Source organism: Rhinopithecus roxellana, chromosome 7, assembly GCF_007565055.1.
Source record: "Rhinopithecus roxellana isolate Shanxi Qingling chromosome 7, ASM756505v1, whole genome shotgun sequence".
NCBI lineage: Eukaryota > Metazoa > Chordata > Mammalia > Primates > Cercopithecidae > Rhinopithecus > Rhinopithecus roxellana.
This window is the reverse complement of record NC_044555.1, coordinates 141890359-141909827: the sequence shown is the minus strand read 5'-3', so window position 1 is coordinate 141909827 and position 19469 is coordinate 141890359. Positions and strand designations below refer to the sequence as shown.

Genomic DNA, 19469 nt, shown 5'->3' with positions numbered 1-19469 from the left:
GGTGGCGGCAAGGCAGTGAGAGAGAGAATGATAGGAGATGTCATCAAAAAGACAATGGAAAGCTAGGTCACATAGGGCCATGGTAAAGATTTTGGCTTTAAGTGAGATGAGAAGCTACTGGACAATTTTGAGTAGAGGAGTGAGTGATGCTATGTTTTTAAAAAGATCACTCTTGGCTACGGGGAAAAGAAACTACAGGGAAACAAAGGATAGCAGCAGGGAGACTAGTTAGAAAGCAATTACAGTACTCCAAAAGACATGCTGAGGGCTTTAGTTACAATGGTAGCAGTAGAAGTGGTGAAAAGGTACCAGATTCTGGATAATGTTGAAGGCAGAATGGACAAGATTTCCTAAATGGATTGACTATGTCTTATGAGCGAGACTCTTCAACTTGAGAAACTGGAAGAATGGAGGTGACATTTACTGAGATAGAGGAAAATGTGGGAGAAGCAGGTTTAGGGGAAAACAAATGAATCGTTAAGTGTTGGATGTGTTAAATTTGAATTGCTTACTTAACATCTGAGTACAAATGAGTCTTTTGGGTTAAGATTAGGAGATGTTAAAAAGGTTAGGAGAATTGTAGGAAAGAAGACTAAGGTGGAAAGCCAGTGAATGAGGTAAGAGAACCAAGAGCAAGAGATAATCCCACAGGCCAAGTGAAGATATTGTTTGAAGGAGGAAGGAATTTAACCTGTGTCAAAGGTTACTAATGGATTGCATAAGACGGAGATTGAGAATCAACTCCTGGATTTGGCAAAGTGTGGATCACTGGTGAACCTGACAAGCTTCCTGTGTCCCCGGCAAGCAGCTAAGTTATTTTCATGCATTATCTCATAATCCCACCATGAAGTAGATACTATTTTTACATTGTCCTTATTTTACAGATAAGAAAATCTTAATTTAAGATAACTTGACCAAACTTAATTTAAGTAACTTGACCAAAGTCATTTGGCTGATAAGTGGTGGAGCCAGGAATGAATCCACATTTGTCTGACCCCAACATAACAACCCAGGCTCTTCTTTAAAATGATGTTTATAGCAGTAAAAATCTCATACAATTAGTTTTAGTACTAAACAAGGTAATGCACACAAACTGCTGCATATAATACCTTGTGCATGGTAAGTAGGCAAGAGACAACTATTTTATATTTATTTTGTGACATAATACTACAAACATTTTTTCAGAAATTTGTTTTTATTTTAAATACGTTCAAAATAGGATTCATTTTAAAATTAATTTTATTACATTTGGGAACCATACCTTTTCTGCATAAAAGAATTTAGTTTCCAGTTTTATAACGAAAACAAAGGAGAGAAATTGGAATACAGTGATTTATCTTACACCTATCTTTTCTAAAATGTATTTTACAGTGTGACACACCTATGTGTAACTTCATCACCAAATATATTAACAAAACAACCAGATTCATAAGTAATTAGTATTCATGATGGTACAGGTAAAGCAGCTCTCCACAGAATAAATTCTTAACCTCTTGTCTCTTTGGGGGTATGTTATAGAACTCATGTAATCTATTAACTTGGATGAGGAAAATTTGTCATTATTTTCACTTACTTCTGACTTAAATGGACATTTTCTTCAATAATGAATACAGGCAACAAAACACGATAGTATCAGCAGTGCCTTAGATTTCTTTGTCACCAACAGAAATCACAGGTACCTTATTACATTATAGTTGCAGATTATCTCAAAATATTCACACTCACCGCTACTTAAAAATTAAAAGTCATTAGACCTATTGTTAGATGCTGTTGTTTAATACACTTAAGGAAGTTCATACATTACTAAGTGTTTTACTTTCTGCATTTGAAAACATTCTGAGAAGAGTTTGTAGCAAAAAAAACAGGAATCCACTGGTGGTTCTGCTGTATCTCTACTGCCATCTGGTGGGTACCATTGCTCAGTACAAGTGAAAAGAATGGTGCAACAAGTTTTTTTATCAAGCAGAAAACACTAGGCATGTGACAAACAATTATTTTATGTAAATCTCAATGTCTCAAATTTGCTTAACAGTGTTCATCAACTAAGTTATTTAGCACTTCTAAATACTTCCTTAATTTATATTCTTGTTCAAAGTTTGGTGAAAGATCCAGCTTACCCCAATTTCCTGAATTAGAAAGATTTTTTTGCCTTTAGATCACCCCTCAAAATTTCTTAAAAGGCTTCAAGATTTTAATTTATTCACAACTTAAAACAGAGATTCTTAGCGAGAGTAGTATGTAAAAGAATCCTCTGTAAAGCTCTTCCTAAAATCCACCTGCTTAGAGGCCTCACCTCTGGAGATTCAGATTTATAATTCTTCATAGATTTATAATTCTTCATAGCCGTTATGTGATATTTGATAATATTACATAACTGATCATTTAGTTCACATGTTATCTCATTGATATTTTAAGCAAGTTAGGTACAAAAAAGGGGACAGATAACTAATAAATTGCAGAGTGAAGCTAGGATTGTTAAAAATTCTCTTTTGGTTTCTTATGTATAAAATCAGGATAACACTCAGCATGCAGCTTCTTAGTAACTCAAATACTTAAAGACACTAGTCACTATAAAGTACTTTCTGAAACTTTTCCATTCCTTTTTTCTCTGTGTGCTTCAGTTTGGCTATTTTTTATTGACTTGTCTTTGAATTCATTAATTCTGTGCTTTCTGGTATATAGTCATCTGTTAAACCCATCCAATGAGTTCTTAATTTTGGGTACTGTATTTTTCACTTCTAGAATGTCCACTAGAATTTTTTTAACAGATTCCAAGTCCCTGTGACATTCTCCATCTTTTCATCCATTTTTTCCATCATTTTTTTCTATTTCATGTATTAATTATAGTTATTTTAAAGTCCTTTTCAGTTAACTTCAATATTTAGGTCATCTGTGGGTCTGCTGTTATTGTTACATTTATTTATTTTTTCTTTTGACTGTCAGTCACATCTTCTTGCCTTTTTGCGTAAGTAGTATTTTGTTTGTTTGTATAGTGGACATTTTGTATAAAAGCAAGGTAGAAGCTCCAGAAGATAAAGGGCACCAGACAGGGGTGCCCTTTATCTCTTTAGAAAGGGTGAAACACTTACTATCTCAATCTAGTCAGGCATTGAGCTGGGTCTGGGCTGCATTCTAATTTTAGTAAGAGTCAGTTAACCTCTGGTTCCTCCCAGTTCAGGTATGGCACTCCCAAGCTTCTGACTGACAGTCTGACTAGTTTCTGTCTCCACAGCACCAAAAAACTGTAGGAAATCCGGTTTTGCCCTTAAGAGGATTTGAGTTTGGCTATTTAGTCTCTGAATCCACAAAAAATCTGGCAACTACCATGAGGGAGACATGACTCATGCCTATGTGGCACATCCCCTCTCTCTAGAAGAGGATTTGGCAAACTTTTCTGCAAAAGGTTAGTAGTAAATATTTTTGACTTTGTGAACCATATGGTCTCTGTCACAAGTGCTCGACTCTGCCACTGTAGTGTAAGAGCAGCCATAGACAATACATACATCAATGTGTGTGGGTATGTTCAATTAAAACGTTATTTCTGGACATTGAGATCCAAATTTCATGTAATTTTCACTTGCTATGAAATATTATTCTTTCGATTTTTTTCAACCATCATGGTTAGCTTGCAGAATATACAAAAATAGTGAGTCAGGACACCTCATACAGGCGGATGCCCCTCTGGGACACAGCTTCAAGAGGCAGGATCAGGCAGCAATATTTGCTGTTTGGCAGTCTCCGCTGGTGATACCCAGGCAAACAGGGTCTAGAGTGGACCTCTAGCAAATTCCAACAGACCTGCAGCTGAGGGTCCTGACTGTTAGAAGGAAAACTAACAAACAGAAAGGAAGACCATCAACATCAACAAAAAGGAAATCCATACAAAAACTCCATCTGTAGGTCACCAGCATCAAAGACCAAAGGTGGATAAAACCACAAAGATGGGGAGAAACCAGAGCAGAAAAACTGAAAATTCTAAAACCTGGAGCACCTCTTCTCCTCCAAATAATTGCAGCTCCTCCCCATCAACGGAACAAAGCTGGACGGAGAATGACTTTGACGAGCTGACAGAAGTAGGCTTCAGAAAGTCGGTAATAACAAACTTCTCCGAGCTAAAGGAAGATGTCCGAACCCATCACAAGGAAGCTAAAAACCTTGAAAAAAGATTAGATGAATGGCTAACTAGAATAAACAGTGTAGAGAAGACCTTAAATGACCTGATGGAGCTGAAAACCATGGCATGAGAACTACATGACGCATGCACAAGCTTCAATAGCCGATTTGATCAAGTGGAGGAAAGGGTAACAGTGATTGAATTAATGAAAAATTAACGAAACAAAGCAAGAAGAGAAGTTTAGAAACAAAAGAGGAAAAAGAAACGAACAAAGCCTCCAAGAAATATGGCACTATGTGAAAAGGCCAAATCTGTTTGATTGGTGTACCTGAAAATGATGGGGAGAATGGAACCAACTTGGAAAACACTCTTCAGCATATTATCCAGGAGAACGTCCCCAACCTAGCAAGGCAGGCCAACATTCAAATTCAGGAAATACAGAGAACACTACAAAGATACTCCTTGAGAAGAGCAAACACAAGACACACAATTGTCAGATTCAGCAGGGTTGAAATGAAGGGAAAAATGTAAAGGGCAGCCAGACAGAAAGATTGGGCTACCCACAAAGGGAAGCCCATCAGACTAACGGCAGACCTCTCAGCAGAAACTCTACAAGCCAGAATAGAGTGGGGGCCAACATTCAATATTCTTAAAGAAAAGAATTTTCAACCCAAAATTTCATATCCAGCCAAACTAAGCTTTATAAGTGAAGGAGAAATAAAATTCTTTACAGAAAAGCAAATGCTGAGAGATTTTGGCACCACCAGGCCTATTTTACAAGAGCTCCTGAAGGAAGCATTAAACATGGAAAGGAACAACCGATACCAGCCACTGCAAAAACACGCCAAACTGTAAAGACCACCAATGCCAGGAAGAAACTCCAACAACTAACGGGCAAAATAACCAGCTAACATCATAATGACAGGATCAAATTCACACATAACAATATTAACCTTAAATGTAAATGGGCTGAATATTCCAATTAAAAGACACAGACTGGAAAATTGAATAGAGTCAAGACCCATTAGTGTGCTGTATTCAGGAGACCCATCTCACGTGCAGACACACATAGGCTCAAAATAAAGGGATGGAGGAAGATCTAACAAGCAAATGGAAAGCAAAAACAAAGCAGGGGTTGCAATCCTAGTCTCTGATGAAACAGGCCTTAAATCAACAAAGATCAAAAGAGACAAAGAAGGCCATTATATAATGGTAAAGGAAAAATTCAAGAGGAAGAGCTAACTATCCTAAATATATATGTACCCAATACAGGAGCACCCAGATTCATAAAACAAGTCCTTAGAGACCTACAAAGAGACTTAGAGCCCCACACAATAATAATGGGAGATTTTAACCCCCCACTGTCAATATTAGACAGATCAATGAGACAGAAGGTTAACAAGGATACCCAGGACTTGAACTCATCTCTGCATCAAGCAGACCTAAGAGACATCTACAGAACTCTCCACCTCAAAACAACAGAATATACATTCTTCTCAGCACCACATCGCACTTATTCCAACACTGACCACATAGTTGGAAGAAAAGCACTCCTCAGCAAATGTAAAAGAAGAGAAATCACAACAAATTGTCTCTCAGACCACAGTGCAATCAAATTAGAATTCAGGATTAATAAACACACTCAAAACTGCACAACTACATGGAAACGGAACAACGTGCTCCTGAAGCACTACTGGGTACATAATGAAATGAAAGAAGAAATAAAGATGTTCTTTGAAACCAAAGAGAACAAAGACACAATGTACCAGAATCTCTGGGACACATTTAAAACAGTGTGTACAGGGAAATTTATAGCACTAAATGCCCACAAGAGAAAGTAGGAAATATCTAAAATCAACACCCTAACATCACAATTAAAAGAACTAGAGAAGCAAGAGCAAACAAATTCAAAAGCTACCAGATGGCAAGAAATAACTAAGATCAGAGCAGAACTGAAGGAGATAGAGACACAAAAAAACCCTTCAAAAAAAAAATCAGTGAATCCAGGAGTTGGTTACTTGAAAAGATCAACAAAACTGATAGACCACTAGCAAAACTAATAAATAAGAAAAGAGAGAAGAATCAAATAGATGCAATAAAAAATGATAAAGGGGATATCACCACCAAGCCCACAGAAATACAAACTACCATCAGAGAATACTATAAACACCTCTACGTAAATAAACTTGAAAATCTAGAAGAAATGGATGAATTCCTGGACACATACCACCTCCCTAGACTAAACCAGAAAGAAGCTGAATGTCTGAATAGACCAATAACAGGCTCTGAAATTGAGGCAACAATTAACAGCCTACCAACCAAAAACAGTCCAGGACCAGACAGATTCACAGTCGAATTCTACCAGAGGTACAAGGAGCAGCTGGTACTGTTCCTTCTGAAACTATTCCAATCAATAGAAAAAGAGGGAATCCTCCCTAACTCATTTATGAGGCTAGCATTATCCTGATACCAAAGCCTGGCAGAGACACAACAACAAAAGAGAATTTTAGACCAATACCCTGATGAACATGGATGCGAAAATCCTCAATAAAATACTGGCAAAACGAATCCAGCAGCACATCAAAAAGCTTATCCACCACGATCAAGTAGGCTTCATCCCTGGGATGCAAGGCTGGTTCAACATACACAAATCAATAAACGTAATCCATCACATAAACAGAACCAATGACAAAAGCCACATGATTATCTCAATAGATGCAGAAAAGACCTTTGACAAAATTCAACAGCCCTTCATGCTAAAAACTCTCAATAAACTAGGTACTGATGGAACGTATCTCAAAATAATAAGAGCTATTTATGACAAAGCCACAGCCAATATCATACTAAATGTGCAAAAACTGGAAGCATTCCCTTTGAAAACTGGCACAAGACAGGGATGCCCTCTCTCACCACTCCTATTCAACATAGTGTCGGAAGTTCTGGCCAGGGCAATCAGGCAAGAGAAAGAAATAAAGGGTATTCAACTAGGGAAAGAGGAAATCAAATTGTCCCTGTTTGCAGATGACATGACTGCATATTTAGAAAACTCCATTGTCTCAGCCCAAAATCTCCTTAAGCTGATAAGAAACTTCAGCAAAGTCTCAGGATACAAAATCAATGTGCAAAAATCACAAGCATTCCTATACATAAATAACAATCAGACAGCCAAAGCATGAGTGAACTCCCATTCACAATTGCTACAAAGAGAATAAAATACCTAGGAATCCAACTTACAAGGGATGTGAACGACCTCTTCAAGGAGAACTACAAACTCCTGCTCAATGAAACAAAAGAGGACACAAACAAATGGAAGAACATTCCATGTTCACGGATAGGAAGAATCAGTATCATGAAAATGGCCATACTGCCCAAGGTAATTTACAGATTCAATGCCATCCCCATCAAGCTACCAATGACTTTCTTCATAGAATTGGAAAAAACTACTTTCAAGTTCATATGGAACCAAAAAAGAGCCTGCATTGCCAAGACAATCCTAGGCCAAACGAACAAAGCTGGGGGCATCATGCTACCTGACTTCAAACTATACTACAAGGCTACAGTAACCAAAACAGCATGGTACTGGTACCAAAACAGAGATATAGAACAATGGAACAGAACAGAGGCCTCAGAAAGAACACCACACATCTACAACCATCTGACCTTTGACAAACCTGACAAAAACAAGAAATGGGGAAAGGATTTCCTATTTAATAAATGGTGCTGGGAAAATTGGCTAGCCATATGTAGAAAGCTGAAACTGGATCCCTTCTTTACACCTCATACAAAAAAAAAAAAAAAAAAATTAATTCAAGATGGATTAAGGACTTAAATGTTAGACCTAAAACCTTTTACCCTAGAAGATAACCTAGGCAATACCATTCAGGACATAGGCATGGGCAAGGACTTCATGACTAAAACCCCAAAAGCAATGGCAACAAAAGACAAAATAGACAAATGGAATCTAATTAAACTAAAGAGTTTCTGCACAGCAAAAGAAACTACCATCAAAGTGAACAGGCAACCTACAGAATGGGAGAAAATCTTTGCAATCTACCCATCTGACAAAGGGCTAATATCCAGAATCTACAAAGAACTTAAACATATTTACAAGAAAAAAACAAACAACCCCATCAAAAAGTGGGTGAAGGATATGAACAGAAACTTCTCAAAAGAAGACATCTATGCAGTCAACAGATACATAAAAAAATGCTCATCATCACTGGTCATCAGAGAAATGCAAATCAAAACCACAATGAGGTACTATCTCACACCAGTTAGAATGGCGATCATTAAAAAGTCAGGAAACAACAGGTGCTAGAGAGGATGTGGAGAAATAGGAACGCTTTTACACTGTTGGTGGGAGTGCAAACTAGTTCAACCATTGTGAAAGACAGGGTGGCGATTCCTCAAGGATCTAGAACTAGAAATACCATTTGACCCAGACATCCCATTACTGGGTATATGTTTATTGCGGCACTATTCACAATAGCAAAAACATGGAACCAACCCACATGTCTATCAATGATAGACTGGATTAAGAAAATGTGGCAAATACTCACCATGGAATACTATGCAGCCATAAAAACGGATGAGTTCATGTCCTATGTAGCGACATGGATGAAGCTGGAAACCATCATTCTAAGCAGACTATCACAAGGACAGAAAACCAAACACCGCATGTTCTCACTCATAGGTGGGAACTGAATAATGAGAATACTTGGACACAGGGCGGGGAACATCACACATAGGGGCCTATTGTGGGGTGGGGGAGATGGGGGAGGGACAGCATTAGGAGAAATACCTAATGTAAATGATGAGTTAATGGGTGTAGCACGCCAACATGGCGCACCTATGTAACAAACCTGCACGTTGTGCACATGTACCCTAGAACTTAAAGTAGAATTTTTTTAAAAAATAAAGAATATAGGTTTTGCATATTTATCACCTAAAAAGAAATAGTGAGTCGAGTCAGAATTGGCATATGAGCCATAGCTTCTCAACTTCTGCTTTAGAGGGACATTAATTTTGTAAGACTGTGAGAGATTTCATTCTGCTTTCATCAGATTCTTGAAGAGGTCTATGACACCAAATTTCTAAATTTGTGATTCCCAAAATAACAATTTTCTCCATTAATGTACATGAGATGGTAGAGAACAACCAAACCCACATTCAGAGCCACAACATATAGTTGGACAGTACACCCTATCTCTTCTGTATGGTGATAAGTGGTAGCCATGGCTAGGCTCACTAGGTAAGTGACTTGCTCCTTAAGTATGCTCAGTGAAAATCTGTTTCTCATCAAAATGGCTAATTACTCTAGGCAAATGATAATAATGATATATTTTAATACCCACTGATACCCCTTAGTATGTCCCTGGCATTGTAGTTAGTGCTTTACATGCAATATCTCATGTAATACTCACAACCATGTGAGAACTATTATTGTCCTTTTTTTGTTGGATGAGGAGACTGTGGCTTGAAGTGTTTGATAACCTGCCCCAGGTAACAGAACTAGTAAATGCTGGATCTGGGGTTTCGATTCAAGTGTTATTCTATAACCTGTGCTCACAATCACTACTGTTTCCCATGGTGAAAAAAAAATGTTTAATTCTACATATGAAATGTGGAAATGGTGAATCCCAAGGTTATACTGTATAATAAACTCCAAATGATATATTGTTATGTACTGGGTGTTAGTATGCCCCAAAAGTTCACATGTTAAGACCGTATCTCCCCCATTGTGATGGTATTAAGAGGTGGGGAGCTTTGGGAAGTGATTAGAATTAGAGGAGGTGATGATGGTGGAGCGTTCGTAAATGGGATCAGTAGTGCCCTTATGAATCTTGAGAGAACTTGCTTCCCTCTGCTCTCTGCCATGTGAGAACACAATGAGAAGTAGGCTGTCTACAAGCCAGAAGAGGGCCTTCACCAGAACCTGACCATGTTGGCACCCTGATCTCAGAATTTCAGTCTCTAGAACTGTAAGAAATAAATTTCTGTTGTTTATAAGTCACCCAGTCTATGGTATTTTTTATAGCAGCTCAAACTGACCAAGACATATATGATAAGAATGAGTAGCACTGGCATCTCTTTCTCCCTCTGCATCATCTCGATAGAATGCTTTTCATATACCACATCATCCAAGACAGGCAAATAAAGGGTTCCAGAATCTAGATGTGTGAACAAAAAGACATTAGCTTGGGAAGGTTTTGGTCCCACTGTTAAGGTGTAGTATGTTTCATCTTCATAAAGATACTCTGGAATTAACAGGCATTTGGAAAAATGACCATACATTATATTCTTGTGAGAATATGGTCACCTGCAGATTATTCATAGAGTCTAAAAACTGTATAACTTGTCTTGATTAGTTAGGAGACAGGACAGAGGAAAATAGTAAAACTCAAATCAGGTTTGTTATTCAATGACAGTTTTTATGAAGATTAAGTGACAGAAGGGGGCTGAAATTTGAGACTAAATTCCGGTTTTAAATTAGATAACCTATACACAATGGAAAGAGCTTAGACTCTGATGTCAAGAAGATCTAGGCCATAAACACAACTCTGCTACTCACAAGCTATATGATTTGGGGCAGTTATTTTAGCTCCCTGAGTCTCAGTCTCTTCATCATAAAATGGGAATAATTACCGATCCGGCAGGTTTTTGTTTTGCTTTGTGGGTAAGGGCTGAATGACATAATATACTTCTAACTCTCTGCATCACAGTATGTGTTTGATAAAGGGTGGATATTATTATTCTCCAACCTCTGAGTTAGTCACCTTTCCTTTGCAATAAGACAACGGGTTTTACAATTCACATTGTACATACAGATAAACCTATGCAAATCCATATGAATACATTGTCAAAATGGTATTAAACACTCTGTCACCTTCTTTGTGATCACAGTAAAATCATGGCAGTATTTGTTTAGAAAGTATAATTGTCACTGTTTGGTCCCACAAAGTATTTATTGCCAGTATGGAATACTAGCAACATTATAAGTATTATAATTGATGATATTTCTACTATTTGATGCTGGAAGTTCTTTTGGTGCCTAAACTTAATAAAACTAAACTTAATAAAAATAAAACAGTCTTAAGATTTACAGGGAGACTTATAGGTAAATAGCACAAAAAATGGAAGCTGACATTTCTTTATGTAGGTGTGACTCATCCCTTTAAAATTATAGAATCTAGAAAGGCCCATTTCCCCCACCTAATAAAATAGCTCAAATTTATAAAGTTATATTAAATGCTTTACCCAATCAACGTGTCGGTGCTACTCTATATACTCACATATAAAGATCTATATTATGAACTATGTGGTAATTTAAAGCAATTGCAGGTACCTAAGTACCTCATAACCTAAAAAGAAACACAAACCACAGATATGAAAAAGACAAAATATTTATGGGGAGAACACATCTTAAGTTCAAACCACTAATGATAATGCAATCAAATTATTTAAGAAAAGAATGGAAACAAAATTAACTTATACCCAACAAACCTGAAGTGGATTCTGATTTGGTCTTCGCTTCAGAGCTGAGTTCTGTTGGCAAGGGCACTGAGTGTTTCAAGACGTCAGTTGTTTTTGCAGGTACTTCTATTTCTACAGAGGATCCTAGCTGTTTACCAAACAGATTTTTCCTTCGTAAGTAAATCATTTTACTAATTCCTTCATCTACTTTCTCATTTTATCCTCGACCTCTGTCCAGTACCCTCATTACAAGCCAACACCCACCCAAACAAAACTCAATGTCGACCGCCTTGCTCCATGTAAACTCTACCTTAGTTTTTTCTTTATGTTTAGGGAGTGACTCTTCTTTGCTGCTTTTTGTCCACAGTGATTTAACTGCTCCAAAAATTTGCTGGCTTGTAGCATATATCTTTTTCCCTGTTACCTAATTAAAACAAAAAGTAAGTCAAATAACATATTTTTAAAAGTTAAAATTTAAAATGTATTTTAGATTTGTCAGGTATTTTATGTGAACACTCAGATCAGAATCAATAAAGATATAAATCTCTAAATCATACAACACAAAGCACCATTTCTAAAATTTTATATGAAAAAATTGTTGTGTCATGCAAAGGGTTATAATGTATAATCTGCATTCACACTGTAACATATAAATTTAAAACTATGTCTGTTTAAAAATTTTTTTCAGCTTTAGTGAGATTAGACTGACATATATAAAATTGTATCTATTTAAGGTATATAACATGGTGATTTGATGTAAGTGAAACTGTATTAACAGAAGTTTGGGGAATATAGTTCGTGATAATAAACTGCTGACTGAGAAAATGAGATTTTTAACATGCTACAAAGTTAATGCTTTTGCTTAAAGTTTGATGGTGCTTTCTCCATTCATAAAGAAATAAAAAGCATCAACTAATTCCTCCAAAGAGTAATATTCTTTTGTGGTAGAAAGGTACAATAAACAATGACTGATAAATACACTCAAGAAGAGAATGGGATGCTGGCTGAATTCCTAAAGTTACTTTTATTTTCATTCATCTCTATTTCTCTTTGAAAATCTACTTCTGATTTCTGCTTTTTCCTATTCTTCTCCAATCCTTTTGTTTATTATAGTTAAAGTAATTTCAACAGCCATTGATTTTTCAAGTTTTGAAGATGTTTTGAGGGGTTTTCCAGGATTACAATTTCTACAAACATAAATTTTTTAAAAATTATGTTTCCATCCTCAAATAGAAATATTTATTGTTTTTACTAAGTATATATCTACACTTGAAAAGTTAAGTAATAAGCTAATATAAAGAAATTCCTCCTCCTCCCCAAATATAACCTTGGTTAACAGTTATACATATATTCTTCCTGAATTTTTACTCATATATACATTACACACACACAAATTTTAAAACAAATGTAATGTTAATATTTATAGATCTTTCAAAAAAGATGAGGTAGATCTATATGTACTGGCATGAACAGAAGTCCATGATGAACCACTAATTTGAAAAAGTTACAGAATAGATCATACAATACAATCTCAATTAATTTTTCAATTAAATTTTAAAATAAATTACATATGTATTTAGTTTGTTTTCCTTTTCAAATACTTGGGATCACAGTAAACATGTTATTCTGAGATATTATTTTTTTAAAAGCTTGACAATATTTCAAAGGCATGGTTCTATATTACTTTATACACCATAGGTCTACTTTTTAAATTTGCTGCTTAGTTTAGTATTCCATAATGGATGCGACACAATTTGTTGAACAAATTCCCTATTGAGGCACGATGATTTAACAAATCCCCTGTTGGTGAGCATATGGACTGTTTTCCTTTTTGGGGGTAGGGAGATGGCAAGTATAAGCAATGATGAAATTAGCATCCTTACACATACAACTGGGACCATAACCCTTATAGTATTTCCTCAAAATAAATTCCTAGAGCTGAAATTTCTGCACTCAAGAGTACACACATTTTAATTTTTGACAGTATTACTATGTTGCTCTCCAGAAAGTCAGCAATATACTGCAGCAATTTACATTCCCACCAAGAGTATATGTCTGTTTTCCTACCCTATTTACCAGCAGTGATATTATAAGTCTTTTAAATCTTTGTCAAATTTAAAGCCTAAAAACCAATATCTAAATGATTTTTCAAATTTGCATTTATTTGTTGATGAAATCAAGTATCTTACGTACATTAGGCCATTTTTGTTTCTTATTTTGTAGACTGCTTGTTCAGGTATTTTTTCATTTTCCCAGAGTGCACATTCATCTTTTGCTCATTGATTTATAGGAGTTCTTAATACATGAAGGATATTAGTACTTTGTCACATATGTTATAAATAGTTTTCCCAGTTTTTCATGTATCCATTAACACTGTGTATGGTATATTGTAATCTACAGAAATGTATTAATTTTGATGTTGTCAAATATGTCAACTTTTTCTTTGATGGCTTCTAGATTATAATTTGCTTAAGAAAGCCTTTCCTATCTCAAGATTAAACAGGTATTCCTCTTATTTCTTCTCATACCTTTTATAGTATTCTAGTTCATGGTTAGATGTTTATTCCACCTAGAATTAGTTTTCCCATGATAGTTGGTAAAGGTCTGAGTAATTTTCCAAACAGCCAATTATCCCAACACATTTCTTGAAAAAAAAAAAAAAAAAAAGAAATCTATCCTTTCCATTACACACTGATTTGAAATGCCACCTGTACCACATATCCATCCCTACCCTCATGTGTACAAAGATATACTCAATATGATTGTTTGAATATTCTCTTTTGTCCTCTTGATCTATTTTATTGTGTATGCTATAGTAACCAATACACAGTAGACAGACAACAAATATTAGGTGAATGAATGTCACACTCCATTCAAATCCAGGGCTTTTGTAGGAACTGAATTAAATTTCTAGATTTTGAAATACCTGCCGTATTTCAACATTTAGTCTTTCATCCAGAAACAGGATATATCTCCAAAGACATTCAAGATTTTTTGGTAAACATCCTTTACATATAAGTGAGATCAAACAGTATTTGTCTTTCTGTGTCTATCTTATTTCACTGAGTATAATGTCCTCTGGGTTATCCATGCTGTTGCAAATGGCAGAATTTCCATTTTTAATGGCTAAATAGCACTCTGTTATATATATGTACCAAATTATCTTTATCCAATTATCTACTGAGAGACACTTAGGTTGTTGCTAATCTTGACTATTGTGAATAATGCTGTAATGAACATGGAGGTGCATATATTTCTTCAAGATATTGATTTCATTTTTTTTTTTTGGATATATATGCAGAATAGAAGCAGACAGTAGAATGGAGGTTGCCAGGGGATAGGAGTGAGGTAAATGAGATGTTGGTCAAAGGGAACAAACTTTCAGTCATAAGATGAACAAGTTCTGGGTATATAATGTGCTGCATGGGTGGTGATGGATGTGTTAATTTCATTGTAATAATCATTACACTATATATGTATGTCAAATCATCATGTTGTACACCCTGAATATATTTAATCTTTATTCATCAATTAAATATTGTGAAAATTTAAAAATACCCTTCAGTAAAGTTTGATAGTTTATTCTTCTTTTAAACAGGCATTAAAACATTATTTGGTAAGTCTATTCCCAGATATTTTATAGCTTTCAAAGACAGACTACTTGTTACTCTTTACATAAGTTAATAATAATATTGTGAGGAAAATTATGAAGAGCAAAGAATAATTCCATCTTGAAGTGTATTTTCAAAATGATGAATAACTGGAATGAGTCTTTCATTGTTTAAAGGACCTTCTAGACTATCATTTCTTAAACTTTTTAATATCATAGATACTTGGAGAAGCTCTTGAAAGCTATAGGCCCTTTCCTACAGAAAAATACAGATACAGTAAAAAGCTCTCACCTGACATCCTTTCAGGAGACGTGACTGATTAATAAAATGTTTTTTTAATTTATTATAAATGATGTTTGTAAAATACTGAACATTCATTCCTATCAGGTGCTCTCCAAAATGCTAAGGTACTATCTTTCAGAAGTTGATTAGTATGCTTATCAAGAGTAAGTTCCCTTTTTCCCCAAGTTGCTACATCAGTTTTACTTGTAATTAAACAATCTAAATGTAACATAATATGATAAAATACGATTATAAAAAGAATTATTGTTTCTAGGAAAATTAAGTTAAATGCTTCATAAAGACTCAAATGTGAATGGCTAAAAAAATAACTGCTATGAAATTAGAGGTGAGCAAGACAATTATCACAGCTGGGAGAAATAATAAACATCTAAAAGGATTCTGCACTCATCTTTTTTTCAATGTTTTTAATTGTTCATTCTATTTTAAAGGAACCTAATCTGGAAGTTGTAGAAGACATACTACAAATATGGCTTACCGTTGGAAAGATGTTATAGATCTTTAACCAGTAGACCAATACTCAAAGAAAAGCCCTACTTCAAAATAGAGAAAAGGAAAGATTTTTTTTTTTTTTTTTTTTTTTTTTTTTTTTTTTTTTTTTGAGATGGAGTCTCAATCTGTCTCCAGGCTGGAGTGCAATGGCGCAATCTTGGCTCACTGCAACCTCTGCTGCCTGGGTTCATGTGATTCTCGTGCCTCAGCCTCCCGAGTAGATGGAATTACAGGCACCCGCCACCAGGCCTGGCTAATTTTTGTATTTTTACTAGAGATGGGGTTTCACCATATTGGCCAGACTGAAGAAAGACACTTATGTTTTAATTTGAAGTAAAATTGTGGGTATATATTTTTATATATATTTTTAGAACTCGCTGCTTTAACACTTTTGATTAATTGTTAACTACTGGTCCTGATTATTTCAAATAAGGTTTTTCTTGTACACACATGACTTTTCATAAAGTTTTGGAGAGGAGGGTGTGCTACAGACTCTCTAAAGTCCATCATGAATCTCAGGTTTAAAAAATTATATATTTGAATTTTTTAAAATATTAAATATGACATTATTATAGTCAAAAGAAAAGCAAGGATTTCAACTCTAAGAATTAAAGTAACAATTATTTGCCCCAGAAGAACATTTACAAGTTAATCTCTTATATTAGAAAAATTGCTATTTGAAGTTCAGCAATTCTTTTTTTTCCTTTTGTAAAAGTAAAATTCAATACTTTATTTTAAAAAATAAAAATAAGACACATACTATGATCTCATTCTTACCTGCCTATTCGAATATACATTTGTTTTTCTATCTCTGTGTATGTATGTTAAGATGTCTAGAAGAACATTCCATCCAAATGTGGACATGGATATTTGTATGGATAGATGCATTTCGGGCGGTTTTTTTTCCTAAACTTTTCTGAAATATTTAGATTATCTAAAGATAAGCAGGCACAATTTTTAAAAACAACCATGATGTCATTACTCTTAGAAAAAAGAAGAATCAGGGCTGGGCACAGTGGCTCACGCCGGTAATCCCAGCACTTTGGGAGGCCGAGGCAGATGGATCACCTGAGGTCAGGAGTTCGAGACCAGCCTGGCCAACCTGGTGAAACCCCGTCTCTACTAAAATTACAAAAATTAGCTGGATGTGGTGGTGGGCGCCTATAATCCCAGCTACTCAGGAGGCTGAGGCAGGAGAATCACTTGAATCCAGGAGGCGGAGGCTGCAGTGAGCCAAGATTGCGCCATTGCACTCCAGCCTAGGCGACAAAGCAAGACTCCATCTCAAAAAAATAGAAAAAAAAAAAAGAAGAATCAGTGGAAGCATCATCCACTGGGAGGAGTAATGAACACGGAGGCCAAAAAATCTGAAGCTCAGTATGATGTTGGGCAAATCAGTCACTATGAAACTCCTCTGAGCCACAGTTTCCCTATAGATAAATGAGAAAAGATCAAAGTTGAATTAAATGAGCTTAATGTTTTCTTCCAATACTAGCATTTTATTGATTTCAGTGGTTAATTCCTATGTAAATTATTAAGAAAGTTTTAAAAATAAGTTTACCATGTTATCAATTATTTCAGGTATAAGTAGACTTAATGAATAATGCTCTCTTCCTCTGTTATGAGCTTCTATAGTTTGATCACATTACAAACTACATAGTACACCATATCCTTGACACTCTCAAAATATTGATAGGCAACTTCCTCTACATCAATAGTTAAAGAGATGAAGCAATGGGAATACAAGTACAGAAAGTCCTTCTGGTAACACCACACATTGTTTCAAGCATGAGGGGGAAATGTTAACTGTTGGTAATTAATAGGAGAAGGAAAAGCGGGAGAAAAATGCATAACCCAAAGTTTTCCTTCTCAATCTGAACATGTGTTAAAAATAAAATACTGACAGAAACTGTTCAAATCATTAAAAGAATCTGGATTTGTACTTAAGCTCACAAGAAAAAGACAAAACAACTATAATAAGCATTTATACAGGTGTTTCTTAATTCTAAGTGGTTTCAATATTGAGTTCGTGTGTGTGTGTGTGTGTGTGTGTGTGTGTGTGTGTGTGTTTTATGTTCAGAAACCACTGAAGCCAATCTATCAACTGGTTGTTTCTCATGTCAGGTTAATCTGTTGAACCAAACAGCTGCTAGTATTTTCATCTTCTTTTAAATAAAAATTGAAGTTTATATACCTTAATAATGGAGCAGTATTTATCCCCATAAATTCTAATTCGGTGTCTCTGAACGTAATCTTCAAATCTGCCTTTACATTGTTGAATTATATTTAAACAAATTCATCCTATTAAGAATGGCATTTACCATGCTGAGATGCTAATATGATTTGGCCAACATGAGAGTTGATACCAACTACATCTCTTAAAATTAAATGTTGAAGGTGCTGTGTAACATTTAAATATTGTCACAGTGAGAGTTTAAACAAATACTGAAATGTTGCTACTATTTAAAAAGAACTTACCTTAGCAATTATTATGGACTGAACTGGGTAGCAAACAGTTGCTCCTAAAGTGGCCAGTCCCAGAGGATAAGTAATTTTCGTAAACTTGGAACCTATAAAATGCAAATAAATTATAAAACTCCAAATATATGCCACCAGAGACTTGATGTTCTTATATTGTAATGCTTTCTTTGCTCCCCTAGTAAGCCATCACACTCTGTTAAATTACTTTTTACGTAATTATACCAATCAAGATGGAAGCCAAAATGCCCTTAAGGATTTCAAGTCAATTACCCTTTAGCTGTCATGTCCAATTTAACAAAAGTATTCTCAATCTAATACTGACAATTACCTACACAAAAGGAATGGATGATTTTCTTCTGCTTGAAAGCTAGGTATTTTTCATGTCCTACGAAACCCAAATTTATAACCACAATTTTGCAAGTATCTAATAAAGCATGATAATATAGAGAATTAATTAACTACTGTGTTTGTGACACCATGTTAAAGTGAAATGGACTCTCTCTTACGTGTCCTTTTTGATTAAGTATTTAGGAAGGTTAGTTACTCAACTAAATAATCAGCTAAGGACTTTAACAGGTACATAACTCCTTCCTGTCACTGACTTAGAATACTGAATAATAATTGCAAATAACTTGACATAATTAATGCATATCAAAAAGTGCCTTAACTATGCATCATTTAAGGTTATTTTCATATCTTTTTTTGGTAACAAAATCCTTTCAAAATATCTTTCAAATAGAATCTCCCTAGGAACTTCAATATATAAAACCTATAAACTTGATGCTGCTGTGACTAACTTTGGGGTAGGAAGCTCTGTATCAAACCCTGGCTGTGTGGCTTTTCCTTTATCCTGATACCACCACTAAACACTTCCATGAAACTAAGGGTTCTACAGAATAGTTTGAAATCCACCACTTTAAGCCATAGCTTAGTTCCAACTAACTGTTGATTCAAAATAATATGTATGTTAAATGCTTCTCTGAGTATTTTAGACTGTA

At 35.2% G+C, this 19469-nt stretch overlaps 1 protein-coding gene across 3 annotated transcripts in view; it reads right to left on the bottom strand.

The window, feature by feature from the left end:
- Positions 1 to 19469, bottom strand: part of APOOL (apolipoprotein O like) — an 81292-nt gene that overhangs the window by 774 nt on the left and 61049 nt on the right. For all 3 annotated transcript variants that reach the window (XM_030934277.1, XM_030934279.1, XM_030934278.1), the window contains exons 6-8: positions 18469 to 18560; positions 11898 to 12011; positions 11618 to 11735 (exon numbers count right to left, since the gene is read on the bottom strand). In XM_030934277.1, coding sequence (XP_030790137.1) covers positions 11618 to 11735; positions 11898 to 12011; positions 18469 to 18560 — 324 coding nt within the window. The remainder of the gene's footprint in view (positions 1 to 11617; positions 11736 to 11897; positions 12012 to 18468; positions 18561 to 19469) is intronic.